We start from the raw sequence: 15,438 nt of genomic DNA on the forward strand, positions 1-15,438 counted from the left end.
TTCTTTTTGCAAACAAAACAGTCGCATGCTGGACGCTAACACCAAGCTTTACACTGTGTGTGATACGGCTGAACTGCTCCATAAGGCTCTGTCTTTAACTGCTCAAGGCACACCCTGCAACTCGGGTAAGTAAAAGCCTTTTACCCCCCCTTCCCTCCCATCTCCTTTTTTATCTTTCTCTTTTTTTCCCCCTCCTCTTCTCTGTCTTTCCACGGCTTGTTCATCTCCCAACGTGCATGCCTGAGTCTGGCGGTGATGGTGGAGAGCTGAGGTTTTTCCAGCCGGTTCACCCTGTCTCCGCAGCAGAAGGCAGCGGGGGGAGCTGCAAACCAGCCGGGTGGAGCCGGGCTGTGCCGTAACCGAGCTGTGCCGCAGCTACAAACACCCCCAGCCGCCTGTGCTGTCAGACTTACCGATCAAAAAAAATCTGGGGGTCTTGGGGATGCCAAAGGAATTCATTCCACAGTCCAGATTCCCTCTTCCTTATCCCCACAAAAATCTTCTAGTGCTTGGGCCAAGCTTACACCCAACCAGTGGGACTGGGAGAAACCCAAACGTCCAAAGAGCCGTTACTCTTTTTCATCTTAATTATTACCAGCAAGAAGGGAAAAGCCCCTCCAGAAACACCACAATAGATGGTCTATTCCCAGTCTGTCACTGTTTCCGTGCTGGGACCTCCAGCTTCTCCCATTTCTCCCCTTGCCCTGTCTGAAGAGCGCAGCTGCTTGGAGGTGCTGGAGCGGGGCAGAGCGGGTGCCACTGGTCGCGCTCGGGGAGCTGCCCTGCACGTGGCGCTCCTGCCCTAATGCATGGCCGGTCTGTGTGGCTGGGGAGCTGCTCCATGGCACAGGGCTCTGTGGTGTTGCCCGGCTGTCCTGGCACTTGAGATCTGCTTGGGGAAGTGCAGGATTTAAGCATGGCAGGAGTCAGGGTGGAAACTGCGCTGAGAGGTTCCTAGATACCCTCAAATGGACACCCTTGGGGGTTTTCCTCCTCTGAGTACACAGTGGGATTTGTGTTGTCTTTACTTTTTAAAACAGGAGTTGTTGAACGGCTTTGGTGTGCTTGTTGGTCTCCTTCCCCCTGTTTCTCCACGGAGCATTAGGAGCACTTCTGGGTTTTGCTGCCTGCCGCTTTGCTGCGTTATGTTGGTGGATGTGGGAAGCATCTCAGTGCTGCCCTGGGTGATGGACTAGATGAGCATTAAAACTTGCTGGCAATGTGCAAGCTAGCAAACGCACCAATTTGCGTGCTGTGATGCCTTTGGAGTTGCATTTCAAACACTTTGGGACTGCTTTCTAGCCTGTTTAGGGTTTTTAAACTTTTTTTTTTTGAAACTGAGATCTCCCTGGACCTTTTACAATCTGAGTGCTGGCAATGCTCGATTTTGATTTAATTCTTTTCCTTCTCTTTCTGTTCTAGGGCAACGAAGCAGTGGCAGGAGTGATCGATCTTGGCACGGTAGAAATATTCCCTGTCTTTGGTGCCATGCAGAGAGGTCTTATAGATCAGGACACTGGCCTCGTCCTCTTGGAGGCCCAGGTTATCACATCTGACTTAGTTGTTCCAGAGACCAATGAGAAACTCTCCTTGGAGAAAGGTCTGGCAAGAAACATCATCGATCTCAGGACGTTCCAGGTGCTGCAGGAATTGAAGGATGCTCTCGACCGGGTGGAAGAAGTCAGATGTGAAGGGAGGCAGCTCCTACCTGTCGTTGCTGCGATAGAAGAGGGGAAGATCAGTGAGAGCATTGGGCTAAAGATTCTTGAAGCTGAGCTCGTCACTGGGGGCTTTAAAGTCCATCAGGGCAGAATCAGCATGGAGGCAGCGGTGCAAGAAAGGCTCCTTACCCCCCAGCTTCATTCCAGACTTCTGTCTCACCTGGAGGGTGGCAAGGATTTGATTGACCCCAACACTGCTGAGAAAATCAGTCTGCCCGAGCTCATGCACCGATGCATCATCCACCAGGAGACTGGACTGAGGCTGCTCCCAGTCAAGCAGCTGGCGGGTGGGATGGTGAGCTTGAAATCAGGCAGAAAAGTCAGCATCTTCCGTGCGGTCCAGGAAGGGCTGATAGACAGGCAGGTAATGGTCAGGTTGCTGGAAGCCCACCTCTTTGCTGGTGGCATTGTTGACCCTAGGACAGGGCACAGGCTGACTGTGGACGAGGCCGTGAGACATAATTTAATTGACCAGGATTTGGCATGCACGCTTCTTATCCGGCAGCTTCAGACAGGTGGCATCATCGATACCGTCACGGGAGAGAGACTGACAATTGATGAAGCTGTAAGGAAAGAGTTGGTAGCACCAAGGAGTGCACTGGTGGTCCTGGAATCCCTATGGTCTTTCATGGGGCTCCTGTGGCCAGAGACGGGGGAGACTGTCCCGGTTGCAGATGCTTTAGAGCAAGGAATCCTGTCTACGGAGTTGGTTTACAAGATTCTCAGCAAGAGGCAACTCATTAAGGCTGTCTTTATACCAGAAACCACTGAGGTGTTGTCCTGGAAGAAAGCAGTTGAATACGGCATCTTGGAGAGAGATGTGGCGAAGAAGCTGAAATCCACAGCCATACCTGATGTCATGGCCAGCGTGCAGCTTGCTGGCTCTCCGAGCAGAAGCAGGCATGGCCAGAGCTCTTCTGGAAGGAGTCCCACAGGTCACAAAGAGCAAAGTGACCCTCTGCTAAGGAGTGACGACGAAAGGCTGATGTTCCACGTGATGACCCACAGCTATATCAACATCCATGATGGCCAGAAGCTGCTCTTAGTGGATGGAGAATTGAACAATCTCACTAAAGCCCTCATCCAAACCCAAGAAAATGGATCCTGCGCACATATGTTGGAAGGGAGTGAAGGCTTTGAGGAGACAAAGGCAAACGCAGCTCTTGAAAGTGAGCCTTGCAATGGTTTGGCTTTGCAGCAGCTTGAGTTTCAATTTGCTCCTTCAAAAGAACAAAGCGAAAAGGTCCTGCCACCCAGAACTGCTCTGGAGAATGGGGAGGTGGTGATGGGACCTGAAAGCCTCCTGTTGGAGGATGCAGAAGATACCCTGCTCGTGGAGGAGCAAAAGCAGATTTATACTGAACAGACTACCACCAGGAGTGAAACCAATGCTGAATTTGGAAGAGAGCGAGTAGCTTCTACAAGCAAGGACAAAGATCAGGTAAAATTATCAGTGCCAGGACATCCTGGTGACCTTAGTAGTGGATTCAGAGAAACAGAGGAAATGATGATTGAGGCAGAAGAAGAGTCCAAGCCTACTGCAGTAGGTGGAGTGGCAAGTATGGAAGATCAGAAGAGGGCATCGGGAAGTGGGACAGTTGTTGTGAAAAGTGAAATCTGCGTATCGACGGATGTTTCAGAAAGGAGAGAGAGACTGGAAATCATGGCAGAGAGGTCTCAGGATGTGGAGGAACCTGAACTAGAGGCAGAAGCCATTACAGAGATTTATTTGCTAAACGAGGAAACAGTTGAGAAGGGCTTGCTGGGAGGAGAGGGGATTGTGCTCCCTAAAACTGGGGACGCAGAGCAAACAGAGAGGCAAAGTGAAAGCATGGAAAGTGTATTGGAAGTGGAAGAAGGAGAGGGGGAAGAAGTATCAGGTGGTGAGAGGGTTGATGAAACATCCCTGCCAGCCCCTGCAGAGCAGGAAGCGGAGGACACTTTGGAAATGCTGTTAACGCAGCTCCAAAGTGGTGGCATAATCCATGAGCAGACGGGCAAGAGTCTTCTTCTAAATGAAGCAGTAGCCTGTGGAGTGGTGCCCAGCCACACAGCTGTGAAATTAATGGAGAAAATGAAGATGTTCAGTGGCTTCTTTGACTCGCATACACGTGAATCATTAACTACCGAGGACGTCATTGAAGAAGGTCTGATGGATGAGAAGCTTCTCCAGAAGGTATTCACATCGGACAAAGCAATAAGTGGCGTTCTGGACCCAGGCAATAACTTTGTCTACTCTGTCAAGGATGCCGCTGCAGTTGGCCTTCTGGACAAGGAAACGGCAATGAGGATCTTGGAAGGGCAAGTGGTTACTGGAGGGATCGTTGACTTGAAACGTGGCAAAAAAATATCGGTCACTTTGGCTTCAAATCTGGGCCTCGTAGAGCCAACAGGTCAGAAAGAGCTGGTCAAGCTGGAGAAGGCTTCCAAAGGGAAAGGCACTGATGAGGTGACCAGACAGAAGCTCATTAGCTTACAGGCTGAAACCAGTGGAATTGTGGATCCTAAAACGAAGCAGCCTTTGACTGTTGCAGAGTCTGTTGAAAAAGGGCTCCTGAGAAAGGAAAAAGCTTTTCAGCTCTTGACCAAGCAGATTGCTGATGGAGGGATCATCCATCACATGTCTGGAATGAGGCTTTCTGTAAATGACGCAATGAAACATGGTTTGATCAATCAAGATTTATGTAACGAACTCACGAAAGCTGAAAGCGTGTGCCTGCAGGACTATGTTCATCCAGTTACGAAGGAGAAGCTGCCCTTGCCCCAGGCAGTATCGTTAGGGCTCGTTAGTCCGGGCTTCCAGAGGAAAGTGCAAGAAATCCAGGCTGGGAGCGGAAGCATTTTTGATCCTGCTTCTGGCCAGAGACTGGCACTCTGTCAAGCGGTGAAGGAGGGCTTGCTGCCCGAGCAGGTGATGGAGAAAGTCCTGTCATCTTCAGAAATGAAAGAAGGAATTGTAGATCCCGAGACCTGCATGATGGTTCCCTACTCAGAGTTCATAAAGAAGTGTAAAATCGACATTGAATCTGGCCAGAGGTATCTGGAGGTCCATCCCTTCAGAGCCATCAAGGATGAGGTGACGGGGAACAAGCTCACGTGCGCCGAGGCGGTGAGGCTGGGGAAGGTGGACCCTCTGCCCACCCTGCGGTTGCTGCAGGCTCAGGCAGACAGCGGGGGGGTGGTGGAGGGCACTGTCAGCAAGAGGCTCTCCCTGAGGGCTGCTGTCGAGCGAGGGCTGCTGGATGAGGAGATGGCCAAACTCATCGCCATCAACCAGATGAGGGCTGGGGGAATTGTTGATGCTAGCAGTGGGAAAAGATTGACCTTAAAGGAAGCTGTTGAAAAAGAACTGATTAGCCAAAAGTTAGCTGCCGGTCTTCAGGAGGCACAAATACCTGAAGACGAATGTGGTTCTGAGGTCTGCAAAGTAGAGAAGCCCCACCTTTTCCAGGAAAAAACGGAAAAAATATCTCCAAAAGAGGAAGATGTCATCGTCTCTACCAGTGCTGCTAAGAAGTCTGACGGTGCTGAGCATAAAGCCAGATCTGAAGCCATGAGCTATGACGTGGCTGGAGGTGCTGTCGCCAAGAAATCCCCGGTGACACCGACAGAAGGGAAATGGAAACCTCAGAAAACTTCAGAGGATGGTGCAACGCATCAGCCCCAGGAAGAGGCTGAGCTGACTCCAGTTCACCCCTCAGCGTTAGGTACAGCGTCTCTCTCCGAAGAGACGGTGGTGGTAAGGGCTGTGGAAAAAGGGATCGCAAAAAGGAGCTCCCAGGGGAGAGCAGCTTGGGGGAAGGAATTGAGGCGAGAAGAAGTCGATCGAGGGACAGAGAAAGTGGAGGGACTGGGACTGCAGGGAGAGCAGTCGTTCTTGGACACGGAGGCGCTTCACAGTGCGGAGGACAGCGAGGAGAGGAGGAGGAGGAGAGGGTTGGTAAGCGCAGAGGTGGTTGTGGCAGGTGAAGAGGTGGTGGCTTCTGAGCAAGGAGAGCGAGCGGGCGGCCTGGGGGGGGTAACACCGGCAGCCCTGGGGGAATCTGTTACTGTGGGTCAAGGGAAGGGAGAGATGGGTCCTACAGCGTCTGGAGAACCCCCCGAGATCGGCATTGCTGTGAAGCCTGCAGGAGACAAGCTTGCAGGTAAAAAAACTGTCAAGCACATTGAAGGAGAAACCCCGAGATTGCATGCAGAAGGTCCAGTTGATCAAGAAAAAACAAGTGAAACTCAGCTAAAACCTACCCAAAAACAGAAAAGCAAGAAAAAGAAAGCAAAGCAGACTGGTATCTCAGGAGACAGCGCTCAGCCAGAGAAATCTTCTGCGGAAAAGCAGTCCCTTCCTTTTCTGATTTCCAAAGAAATTCCAGGGAAGAAGGAGGAGGACTTCGTCTCAAGCATGCCAGAACCAAAACAAGAAACCACCACCAAGATTACTGCGGGGTTGGCGAGAGGCACAGCCAAGCACAGGGGGAGCAGCAGGGATGAAAAAGAAAAGAAAACTATTTCTGAGAAAGATAAAGAAAACCTCGCTGGGGGTCCGGTGTTCCCTGTCCTCCCAGGACAAGGGGAAGCTCGAGAGGTGATGAAAGATGGGATCAGAAATGGTCACGATTCCTTGGCGGCATTGAGCCTGGAGGAGAGGATGACCCAGGAAAACACCAAGGTGGAAGCCGCCAGTGCAGCCCCTGCAGCAGGCGAACTGCCCGCTGAATTAATTATCAGAGAGGAACCCAGAGAAGTTCAGGAAACCTCTGCAGTCCTTGAGCTTGGAGAAGAGACACGGCAAGAGCAAAGAGTGGAGATCAGCACAGGCCAAGGAGATGCCCCTGTTCCCCCAAAATCCCAAGGAGAAACACCCCAGGAGAGGACAAGGCAGCCGGCTCCTGGCGATCGGGGCTTGCTCTTACCTGTGATAGTGGAGGGGGAACTGCTGGAAACCTCGAGGGAATCCACGAGACCAGCCCAGGTAAATTGATGCTTTTTGCTATTTCGACATTTTTTTTTTTTATGAGCTATTTGTGTACGTTTGGTGTTAAATCTGTCCGAGGTCCTCAGCACAGAGGACAGCCAGAACACGAGGAGTGGATGTCTGAGCTTGATGTTGCAGTATCAGCTGCAATGGGTTTGGCAAAGGAGCCAGTGATGTATGACTGAAAACACTCAAGGCTTAGTTGTGGCTTCTTTTTGCTGGAGCATTACTTATAAATGACTAATAAGTAGGACTCTTTTTTTTTTTTTGTGGCACTTTTACTGTAACACCAGAGATCTTTTGCCATTTATAAGCTTATGTTGGAAAAAGAGCCATGTGTTTTATTTTTCCTGTAGTAAATCTTGTAGATAAGGCCAGCGAGTGGAAAGTCCCTGAAATGGAATGTTATTAACATTTCTTCTTTGAAAAAAAGAATAATATATAATCCTTTGTTTTCTTTTCTGTCTAAATTTGAGGTTTTGTTTTACTGTTTGATTCTGTAGATCATGTTCAGCAAGAAGATGTGTCTGGAGCATGATGAGAAGCTGATATCATATCTCTCCATGCTCCGAGATATCGAGATGAGAATCAAACGGGTGCAGCCGGCGGAGCAGAATTTGGCAGCCCTGCACGACCTGCTGCAGCAGGCGGAGGTGAGCCAGGCTGGGCCAGGCTTGGCCGGCGTTAGGCAGGACAGAGCTCGTCCCTTCTCTCCCCCGCGTCGTGCACAGCCCCCGCACCTCCTCCCTGCTTCTGGGAGCCAGCCGGGGAGGTTAGTCCCGGGTTTAACAGGCATTTATATGCAAACCCTGTCCCTCCCCGCTCTGGCACTGCCTCTGGCTCACCTTCTCCTCCCCCCTTAGATAATAACCTAAGCATGGCTGAAATGAATTTTACAGCCTGGAGAAAGACAGGCGAGTGTTGGCAGCTGAGCGGGGCTGGAGGATGGTAATGAATCTTTTTAGGAGATAGACGCAGTGTTTGGAGCTGGGTCTCCAAAACCTTTCCTCAGTTTTGGCAGCGGGAAGATGAAGTCACCGTATCTTAGACATAACGATGCTGTCTTGCCTCAGGCCCTGGGCGCTGAGCTGCAGGAGCTGAGCTTCCCAGTGAATCAGGAGTTGGACGCTGTGAAGTGGATTGTGGCCAACCCCCCTGAAGAAGTCCCTGAGCAATTACTGAAGGCTTTGGAGAAGGATGCCAAGAACCTCCAGAAGTCTCTGAGCTCTGCGAGTGATGTCCTGGAGTCCCGGCTACAAAACCTTCGCGGGGCAGCAGAAACTGAAAAGGTAGAGCTGGCAGCTGTCCCCACTGCCTGCTGCCCCCCGAGCACCCCAGCGCTCCTTCCCTGGAGAGCTCTGCTCCTTCTTTAAATGATGCATTTCTGTTTTTAAGGCTAAAATCCTGGCACATCACGAGACTCTCCAGGGCAAACTCCAGGAGCTGCTGAGCTGGGTCTCTGGCACTGCAGAGTCGCTGGACGGCAGCGATTACCACCCCGCGACTGATGCGAACAGCTTGAGTCGCTGCCTCCAGCACTACAAGGTAACCATGGCAATGCCCCTAATCCTTCTGGCTGATGAAGGTGCTGTCCTCTGCACGGAGGAGAAGCTTTTAATCCTGCTTCCCTCCTGGAGCCTACCAAGGGTTTGCCCTTATCCTTTGTTGCAGGAGGAGCAACAATATTGTATTTGCTCCAAAGTCATTTGTTTCCGCAATACACAAACCATCTGCTTCGGCCGTTTGGGGAACGTGCTGAAATGCAGGTGTGTGGTGGGGGGCTGAGCGACTGGGAGGGATGCCCGTTAGGCTGTTGAGGAGCGAGCTGCTTCCTCCGCGGGGGCTCTGAGAGCCCCCCTCTGTCACACCTGCCCTGGTCTCCATCGACTGTACGAGACGCCCAGGCTCCCCTCCGCATTTGGTCACCTTTGAGCGATAGCTGTCAAGATTTGGTCAGTTCAGCATCTCCTGTTTGCTGGTAGCACCTTGGCGTTGAAGTCAGGGGGTCGAAGGCTTTGAGAGCCGGTGGTGGCACATGGGGTCACCGAGGACTGGACGGGGCTGCTGGCAGCTCCAGTTCTGGGTCATCTTCACCCAAGGGCAGCCCTACACGCACGGTCCAAGCAGCCTCTTGGCGAGGTGCTGGAGGCCCGGTGCGGAGGCACGTTAGAAAATTGCTGTGGTGAGATGCTGTCACCTCGATGCTGAGGGTGGTTTTGGGAGCATTTGGGGTTTCTGGAATATATCGTTCTGGTGACAAAGCACTTTTTTTGGGTGCATACTGCTGCCTCTCTGCGTGTCCCATCTGAAGCTGGCAGCGCAGGAAAGCGCTGGCTGCAGAGTCGTTTTGCCTGAGAGGTCTTTTCTCTCCCGTTCAGGAGCTGAAGGAGCCCCTCGCTGACACCAAGTCTCAGCTCGACGCCACTGCCTTCGACATCCAGTTCCTCATCTCGGAGCACGCCCAGGACTTGACCCCTCAGCAGAGCAGGCAGCTGCTGAGGCTGCTCAATGAGCTGCAGAAGGCTTTCCGGGACCTGTCGGAGCGCGTGACGGCTCGGGTGGAGGTCCTGCAGGTCTGTCTCCAGCAAGTGGAGCAGACGGATCAGGTGAAGGTTGTGAGACATCTGCTTCCTGGCTGCAGTTTGCTCGCTGAAGCGCTTCCCGGCCACAAGAACGTGCGCTGAGACACCTCCTATTTGGAATTTCACGTGCATGCCACTCACAGTTTATGACTTTTCATTGCACATCATGAGCTTCCTCTAAAGTCTGTCTTCTTCCTACCATGTAACTCCCAGTGGAAAGTCGCTTTCCTCCCAAAAGGTGGAGCCGAGGTCTGGGTGGCGCAGCCGGGCAGTCCTCTGCTAGACATCAAGTTGCTTTGGTCTGGGTGGAATAAACCCAGGTCTCTGTAACCCCACCAGAAAATCCCTGTGCAGAGGGGCCACCGCAGACACCTGGCAGTTTTAATGTCTTATTTCCACTGCACAAGCCAGGTATTGCTGTCCCAGAGAAACAGCTGATGATGTATCAAGGCAGCAGGCAGCTGCAAAAGCAAGTCCTCAGGTCTCTGCTGCATTGCTGCAGCACCCGTCACTGCATGGATCCTCTTATACAAGACAGGATTAATGTGGTTTTTATTAACAGTTGCTCTCTGTAACTCTTGCCTGTCCTCTCTGGAGTGTGTGTGTATATTAACCAGTTTGCTTTGCTTTTTCAGATTGAGTGTGCGCCCATCCTAACGCAGGAAGAACTCGCTTTGCAGCTGAAGAGCTCTTAAGAAGGCTCTTGCAATTTGCTTCTGTTGTTTATCTTATGACTGGGAGAAACAAGCACAGTGTTTTGCACAAGTTTGTACATCACCTTGCTGAAATGCCCAGTGAAACTGAAAAACCTTTATCTCCCCTGGGAAAGGGGAACAGGAACGTTGCAGGGACTCTCAGGTCACATCATGCTCAATTGCTCAAACAGGCGCTTCTGTATTGTGCTCTAGCAGCAAAACGGAGGAGCTGGATCAGCTACAGAAACGCTTTCTCTCTCCCGGGCTCCCTCTCCAACCCCAGGATCAAAAAACCAGCCTACTTAGGTTGTTTGGGGCTCCACAGTGGTGCTGCCTGACCTCAGGTGGTTGTTCCCTCTCGTTAGATGAGTTTCTGCTGCAGTTTTCATGTTTGTAGCATTGAATGGAAAAGGCAGAGAAACTTCTGGTTGAGCTTTCCCGAGAGAGGAGTGCGTGACCTGGAGCGTAGCTCCACGTGGAGCTGGATGGGCTTCTCAAAGAGCAGGTTGAGAGAAACCTGCTGGAATGGTGGCAAACGTGCAGTGAGCAGCTCCTGCTCAGCAGGGACTCGGCACCTCAGCCCCGTTCCCGCAGCGTGTGAGCCTGAGAGGGAGGGGGAGCACGGGGAGAGCTGCAAAAGCCGTTTTCTGTGCTGCATCCTCATCTTCAGGAGATGCTCCAGCTGTAACCTCTTGCCTTGCCTTTCAGCAATGTGCGTGACCGGAGGTGCAGCCCAGGTACTGACTGTCCCCTCTCCCCTTCCCTCTGCCCGCAGACGCTGCAGGAGCAGCAGGCAGCCCGGGCGCAGAGCCTGGCCGAGCTGAGCTGCTGGCTGCACCAGGCAGAGGACGCGCTGGCAGAGCAGCAGAGAGCAGCCAGCGAAGGGGACCTGTCCGCCTTGCAGCAGAGGCAAAGTGATGTTAAGGTCAGTGCTTTAAAAACGGGGGTTGGAAGGCGGAGAGGCTGGGCGCTGCCTCGGGAGCGCACGGAGCCTTACGGCATTGTCTGCCTAGGAGCTGCAGAGGAACATGCACACCCGAGCCGCCTCCTTCGCCAGCGTCCTGAAAAGCACAGAGGAGTTTTTGGAGGAGAACAAGGCAAAGATGGAGCCCGGGGAGCTCGCAGCACTGCGAGAGAAGCTGCAGCGTGCCAAGGAGCAGTACCAGTCCCTGCAGGAGAGGACAGAGGTGGCCCAGAAGGAGCTGGAGAGCGCTGTGACTGCTGCGGTGCAGCAGGAGACTGAAAAGGTGACGTGCAAAGAGCTGTAGCCCCCAGGCTCTGCTTGAGGTGGACGGTGAGGTCCAGTCAGTGCAATCGGATTCATCTGGGGTCCTGGTATTCAGCTGGGTGATGCGGCATAAACAATTTCTGTTCCTTTCTGTGGGTCCCCCAGGCAAGGTGCCCCCCATGTATTTCTCTCATGAAATACCTTGAGAGCTGCAGCTACAGATGAGCTGGTTGTGGAGGAAACAGGGGAGTAAAAGGCACCTTGCGCTGCCTTTGGGCTGACCTGTAACGGGAGCGTGAGCATCGGGCACCTCCCCGCGCTGGCGGTGAACGCGATGCTCGCACCTTCGCGGGGGGGACTCTGGGTTGTATCAGGGTGAGAGATGCAACGTAGCAGAGAGGCTGAGTTTATTCACAGCTGCTTTGCACCTTCCCCCCTTTCAGAGAGCCACGGAGTATTTTGGAGGTCTGTGAGTGTCTCAGGCATTTGCTGCGGCTGGAAAACTCTTCGGGGTTTTTCCTTCTGTTGATTTTTGTCTCCCGCCCCCATGCAGCTGTTTGCTGAACACGCATAAAATGGGTCATTCTAATCTGGAGCCTTTGTGCTTTCAGGTGAAAGCTGCCAAAGAACTGGAGGAGAACAGCAATAAGATCGATTCCCTTTTGAACTGGGTGGCATCGCTGGAGCAGAAGGGAGGGCTCCTGGAGTACAGACCGCACCCCGTCGAGCAAGCGCCAGGGGCGCGAGCAGGGACAGGCACTCGGGACGTCCCCGACGGCCACGTCCCGGGAGCAGACAGCGCTGCCGAGAGCCTGGATGAGCAGTACGAGAGGCTGAAGGTCAGGACCGACACCTCGTCCTTCTTAAAGCTTTCTGCCCGACGCACTGACCCTGCCTCCGGCTGCTGACACAGCTGGGAGCAGGACAGGGTGTTAGATAGGTCTGGAGATGGGTCTGGTCTCTGAAACACGTGTTCGGGGTGATTTTCCAAATGGGAGACTTGGGAATTCCCTGCCTGGCTTCCTGGAGGACGTGCGCTCTGTGTTGGTGGGTGGGTGCCACGGCACGGTGCAATCAGGGTAACGAGAGAAGGTGCCCATCGTGGTCAGAGGGGGGGTTACCCTCCTGTGGGCACAGCCCCTGCCTGTATCCCAGCCTTGGGGTGTTCCCCTGCCTTGCTTGTGCTGTAGGAGGGTGCGGAGGCTCAGTCACGCGCGTGGCCTCGCTGCACCCGCCGGGTGCTGGTGGGCAGAGACCCTCGGTCGCGAACATCACCTTTGCTCTCCGGCTTCTTTCAGGCCCAGCACCAGGAGCTGCTGTCCCAGCAGCAGGACGTCATCCTGGCCACGCAGTCGGCGCAGGCTTTCCTGGACAAGCATGGCCACAGCCTGGCTGGGGAGGAGCGGGACCGGCTCCAGGGCCGACTGGCAGAGCTGAAGGACCAGTACGCGGCTTCCCTCTCGCAGTCGGAAACGCAGTTGAAGCAAGTGCAAGTCCTGCGGGACGAGCTGCAGAAGTTCTTGCGGGATCACGGGGAGTTCGAAGCTTGGCTGAAGCAAGCGGAGCAGGATCTGGAGGGGATGTACAAGGGGGACAGTGACCCCACGGCCCTCCGGCAGCTGCTCCTGCGACAGGGGAGCTTCTCAGAAGACGTCATCTCCCACAAAGGCGACCTGCGGTTTGTTACCATGTCGGGGCAGAAGGTGCTGGATGCAGAGGGAGCTGCTGGGGACGCAGGGTCCCAGCCGCTGACGTCCGGGAGTGTGGTCAAGAGCAAGCTGGAGGACGCGACGCAGCGATACACCACGCTACACTCCAAGGTACGGGAAGGGCTTTGCAAGGCTGGGAGTTGAACCCTGGGTGCTGTTTTCTTCCTGTGCGTGTCAAAGAGCAGGGATGGCAGAGAGATGTTTCTCTCGAGTGTCTGGCTGGAATTCTAGCACATACGTAGATCGTAGGACAAGGATTGTCTTCTTCAGGGCTTGGGCAGGAGCAACACCCCCTGTCTTGGCGTTGTCTGCATGTTGCCTCCTGTAATTCCTTTAACACATATGGCAAGATGGTTTTTTTTAATTGTTTTTTCATTCTTGATGATTTCTGTGTGTATTCCAGGTTGCTCTGTGCTTGTGTGCCTCCTCCCATTATGTCTTGTTGCTCCTTTGCAGTGCACCAAGCTGGGCTCCCACCTGAACACCTTGCTGGATCACTACCAGCAGTTCCAGGAGGTGGCGGAGTCTCTCAGGACGTGGCTGCAGGAGAGCGAAGCTGCCGTTGGGAAACTGCTCTCGGAGACAGTTTCTTCAGATCCGGCCGTTCTGCAAAAGCAGCTCGCCAGCGCTAAGGTACGGGGACCTCGGGTGACCTCCTGGGGGGAGCCTGTATGGGAATTCGGCTGCTGCTCTGAGCAGTCAGGAGCAGGGAGGAGACTCGATCCGTTCGCTTTTTTTGCTGGTTGAGTGCAAAGATGTACCTGCCGGCTCAGGAGGTCCCTGCGCTGCAGATCAGGTGGAGCCAGACTCTTCTGAGGGGTGCTCAGAGCACGGGCACGGGGCTGCAGTCACTGCCACAGGGGACATCCCAGCGGGACATGGGGGGGACGTTCCTCCCCCCTGAGGGTGGGCGGGTGCTGGGACAGCCCAGAGCCTCTGATCCAGCTCTGAAGTCAGCCCTGCCTGCAGCATGGCGTTGGACCTTCCAACCTGCCTTATTTTTCTTAATGATTTTGTGATTAAGTGAACAGGATCCCTCGGCAGGGTTTAAATGGAGCCCTGAGCTCCCCGCGGGTGCGGGTCTCTTGCGTGTGACCTACTGCTGATTTTGCCTTGTCTCGTGTCAAAGCAGCAGCTGCAGGGAGACCTCGCTGAGCATCAGATGCCGGTGGAGAAGCTCCAGAAAGCAGCTCGGTCCCTGCTGGAGGTACAAGGGGAGCCGGCCCCGGACCACGGGCACGTTCAGGAAACAACAGGTACAGAGCAAAGCAGCCGCCAGTTAGCAGGGATGGTGGGGGAGAGCGTGAAAACCAACCAGGGAGGTAGGAAAGATGAAGACTCCCACTTTTGGGGGAAGGTGGAGCAAAGGTGCACAGCAACAGGGCTTGTGTTTGCACGTGGGGAGGGCTGAGATCCAGTTTAGCCGTTTGCATTGGGTCTCCTGTCTCGCTGCTGAGTTTGGGGATGGGAATTCGTCGGCAGTGAGAGTTTGGCAGGAGCCAAAGGGGGTACTTGCTGCTCTCTGAGCACCAGGCGAGAAGCTCTTTGCCACTGATTCTCCTTTGCGCTGAACTCTGCAGATGCCATCGTGAGCCGCTTCCAGAGCCTCTCCCAGCAGATGGCCGAGCGCTCAGACCTGCTGCAGAAATCCATCGCCCAGTCCCAGAGCGTCCAGGAGAGCCTGGAGAGCCTCCTCCAGTCGGTGGCTGAGATCGAGAAGAACCTGGAGGGAGAGCAGCCGGCCGCGCTCTCCTCCACCTCCATCCAGGACTCGCTTGCCACGAGTGCGGTAAGGCTGGTCCCTGAGCTCCCCCGCCTCAAACGCGCCTGTCTGCAGGACCTGAACCGTGCAGGCAGTTGCTGGGGGTTAGCTACAGTATTCTGAAAGCACAAAAAAAAAAAACCCTAAAAAGGGATATGAACAGAACCTTTATTTAATTTCTTTAAGCCAGCACACGAACCTGTTGAAAGTCTTTCTTCGGCTGACAAGTAGGGTTTTGATATCAGGCACCGGGGAAAGGCAGAGCAGGTTGGGGAGATCAGAAAGGAAAGGAAAACCGGGATAGAAAACTATTCTTGCCTGACTATTCTTTCCCAAGGGCGGCCCAGCCTCTTCATGCCAGTTCAATTTTGCTCAAGAGCCTTCCTAAAATGGCATCCCTTTCTGTGTGTGCTTACCACAGAAGCTGAAGCAGGACATCGCCAGGCAGAAGAGCTGCCTGGAAGCCACCCGCGAGATGGTGACACGGTTCATGGAGGCGGCAGACAGCCCCACGGCCTCTGCCCTGCAGGGCAAGCTGGCAGAGGCGACGGAGCATTTTGGCAGGCTGTGCCAGCGGCAGCGGGAGAGGGAGGACGCGCTGAAGGGCCTCCTCCCGAAGGTCGAGCAGTACGAGCAGCTCTCGGAGAAGTTGCAGCAGTTCACGGAGAGCAGAGCGCGGATGTTGGCATCCGGGAACCAGCCAGACCGGGACATCGCTCACTTCTCCCAGCACATCCAGGTGAGGTGCAGGGGGTGAAGACTCCACCTG

At 54.0% G+C, this 15,438-nt stretch overlaps 1 protein-coding gene across 31 annotated transcripts in view; it reads left to right on the forward strand.

The window, feature by feature from the left end:
* The window catches only part of MACF1 (microtubule actin crosslinking factor 1), a 140,387-nt gene that overhangs the window by 61,242 nt on the left and 63,707 nt on the right, over positions 1–15,438 (forward strand). For 19 of the 31 annotated variants that reach the window (XM_075173302.1, XM_075173318.1, XM_075173308.1 and 16 more), the window contains 13 exons: positions 1,423–6,690; positions 7,197–7,346; positions 7,767–7,982; positions 8,089–8,238; positions 9,072–9,305; positions 10,746–10,895; positions 10,984–11,217; positions 11,810–12,037; positions 12,497–13,018; positions 13,364–13,540; positions 14,037–14,163; positions 14,488–14,696; positions 15,091–15,408. In XM_075173302.1, the coding sequence (XP_075029403.1) occupies positions 1,423–6,690; positions 7,197–7,346; positions 7,767–7,982; positions 8,089–8,238; positions 9,072–9,305; positions 10,746–10,895; positions 10,984–11,217; positions 11,810–12,037; positions 12,497–13,018; positions 13,364–13,540; positions 14,037–14,163; positions 14,488–14,696; positions 15,091–15,408 (7,983 nt within the window). The remainder of the gene's footprint in view (positions 1–1,422; positions 6,691–7,196; positions 7,347–7,766; positions 7,983–8,088; positions 8,239–9,071; positions 9,306–10,745; positions 10,896–10,983; positions 11,218–11,809; positions 12,038–12,496; positions 13,019–13,363; positions 13,541–14,036; positions 14,164–14,487; positions 14,697–15,090; positions 15,409–15,438) is intronic. The other 12 variants (XM_075173303.1, XM_075173312.1, XM_075173322.1 and 9 more) reach the window with 3 other exon arrangements.

Source organism: Calonectris borealis, chromosome 25, assembly GCF_964195595.1.
Source record: "Calonectris borealis chromosome 25, bCalBor7.hap1.2, whole genome shotgun sequence".
NCBI lineage: Eukaryota > Metazoa > Chordata > Aves > Procellariiformes > Procellariidae > Calonectris > Calonectris borealis.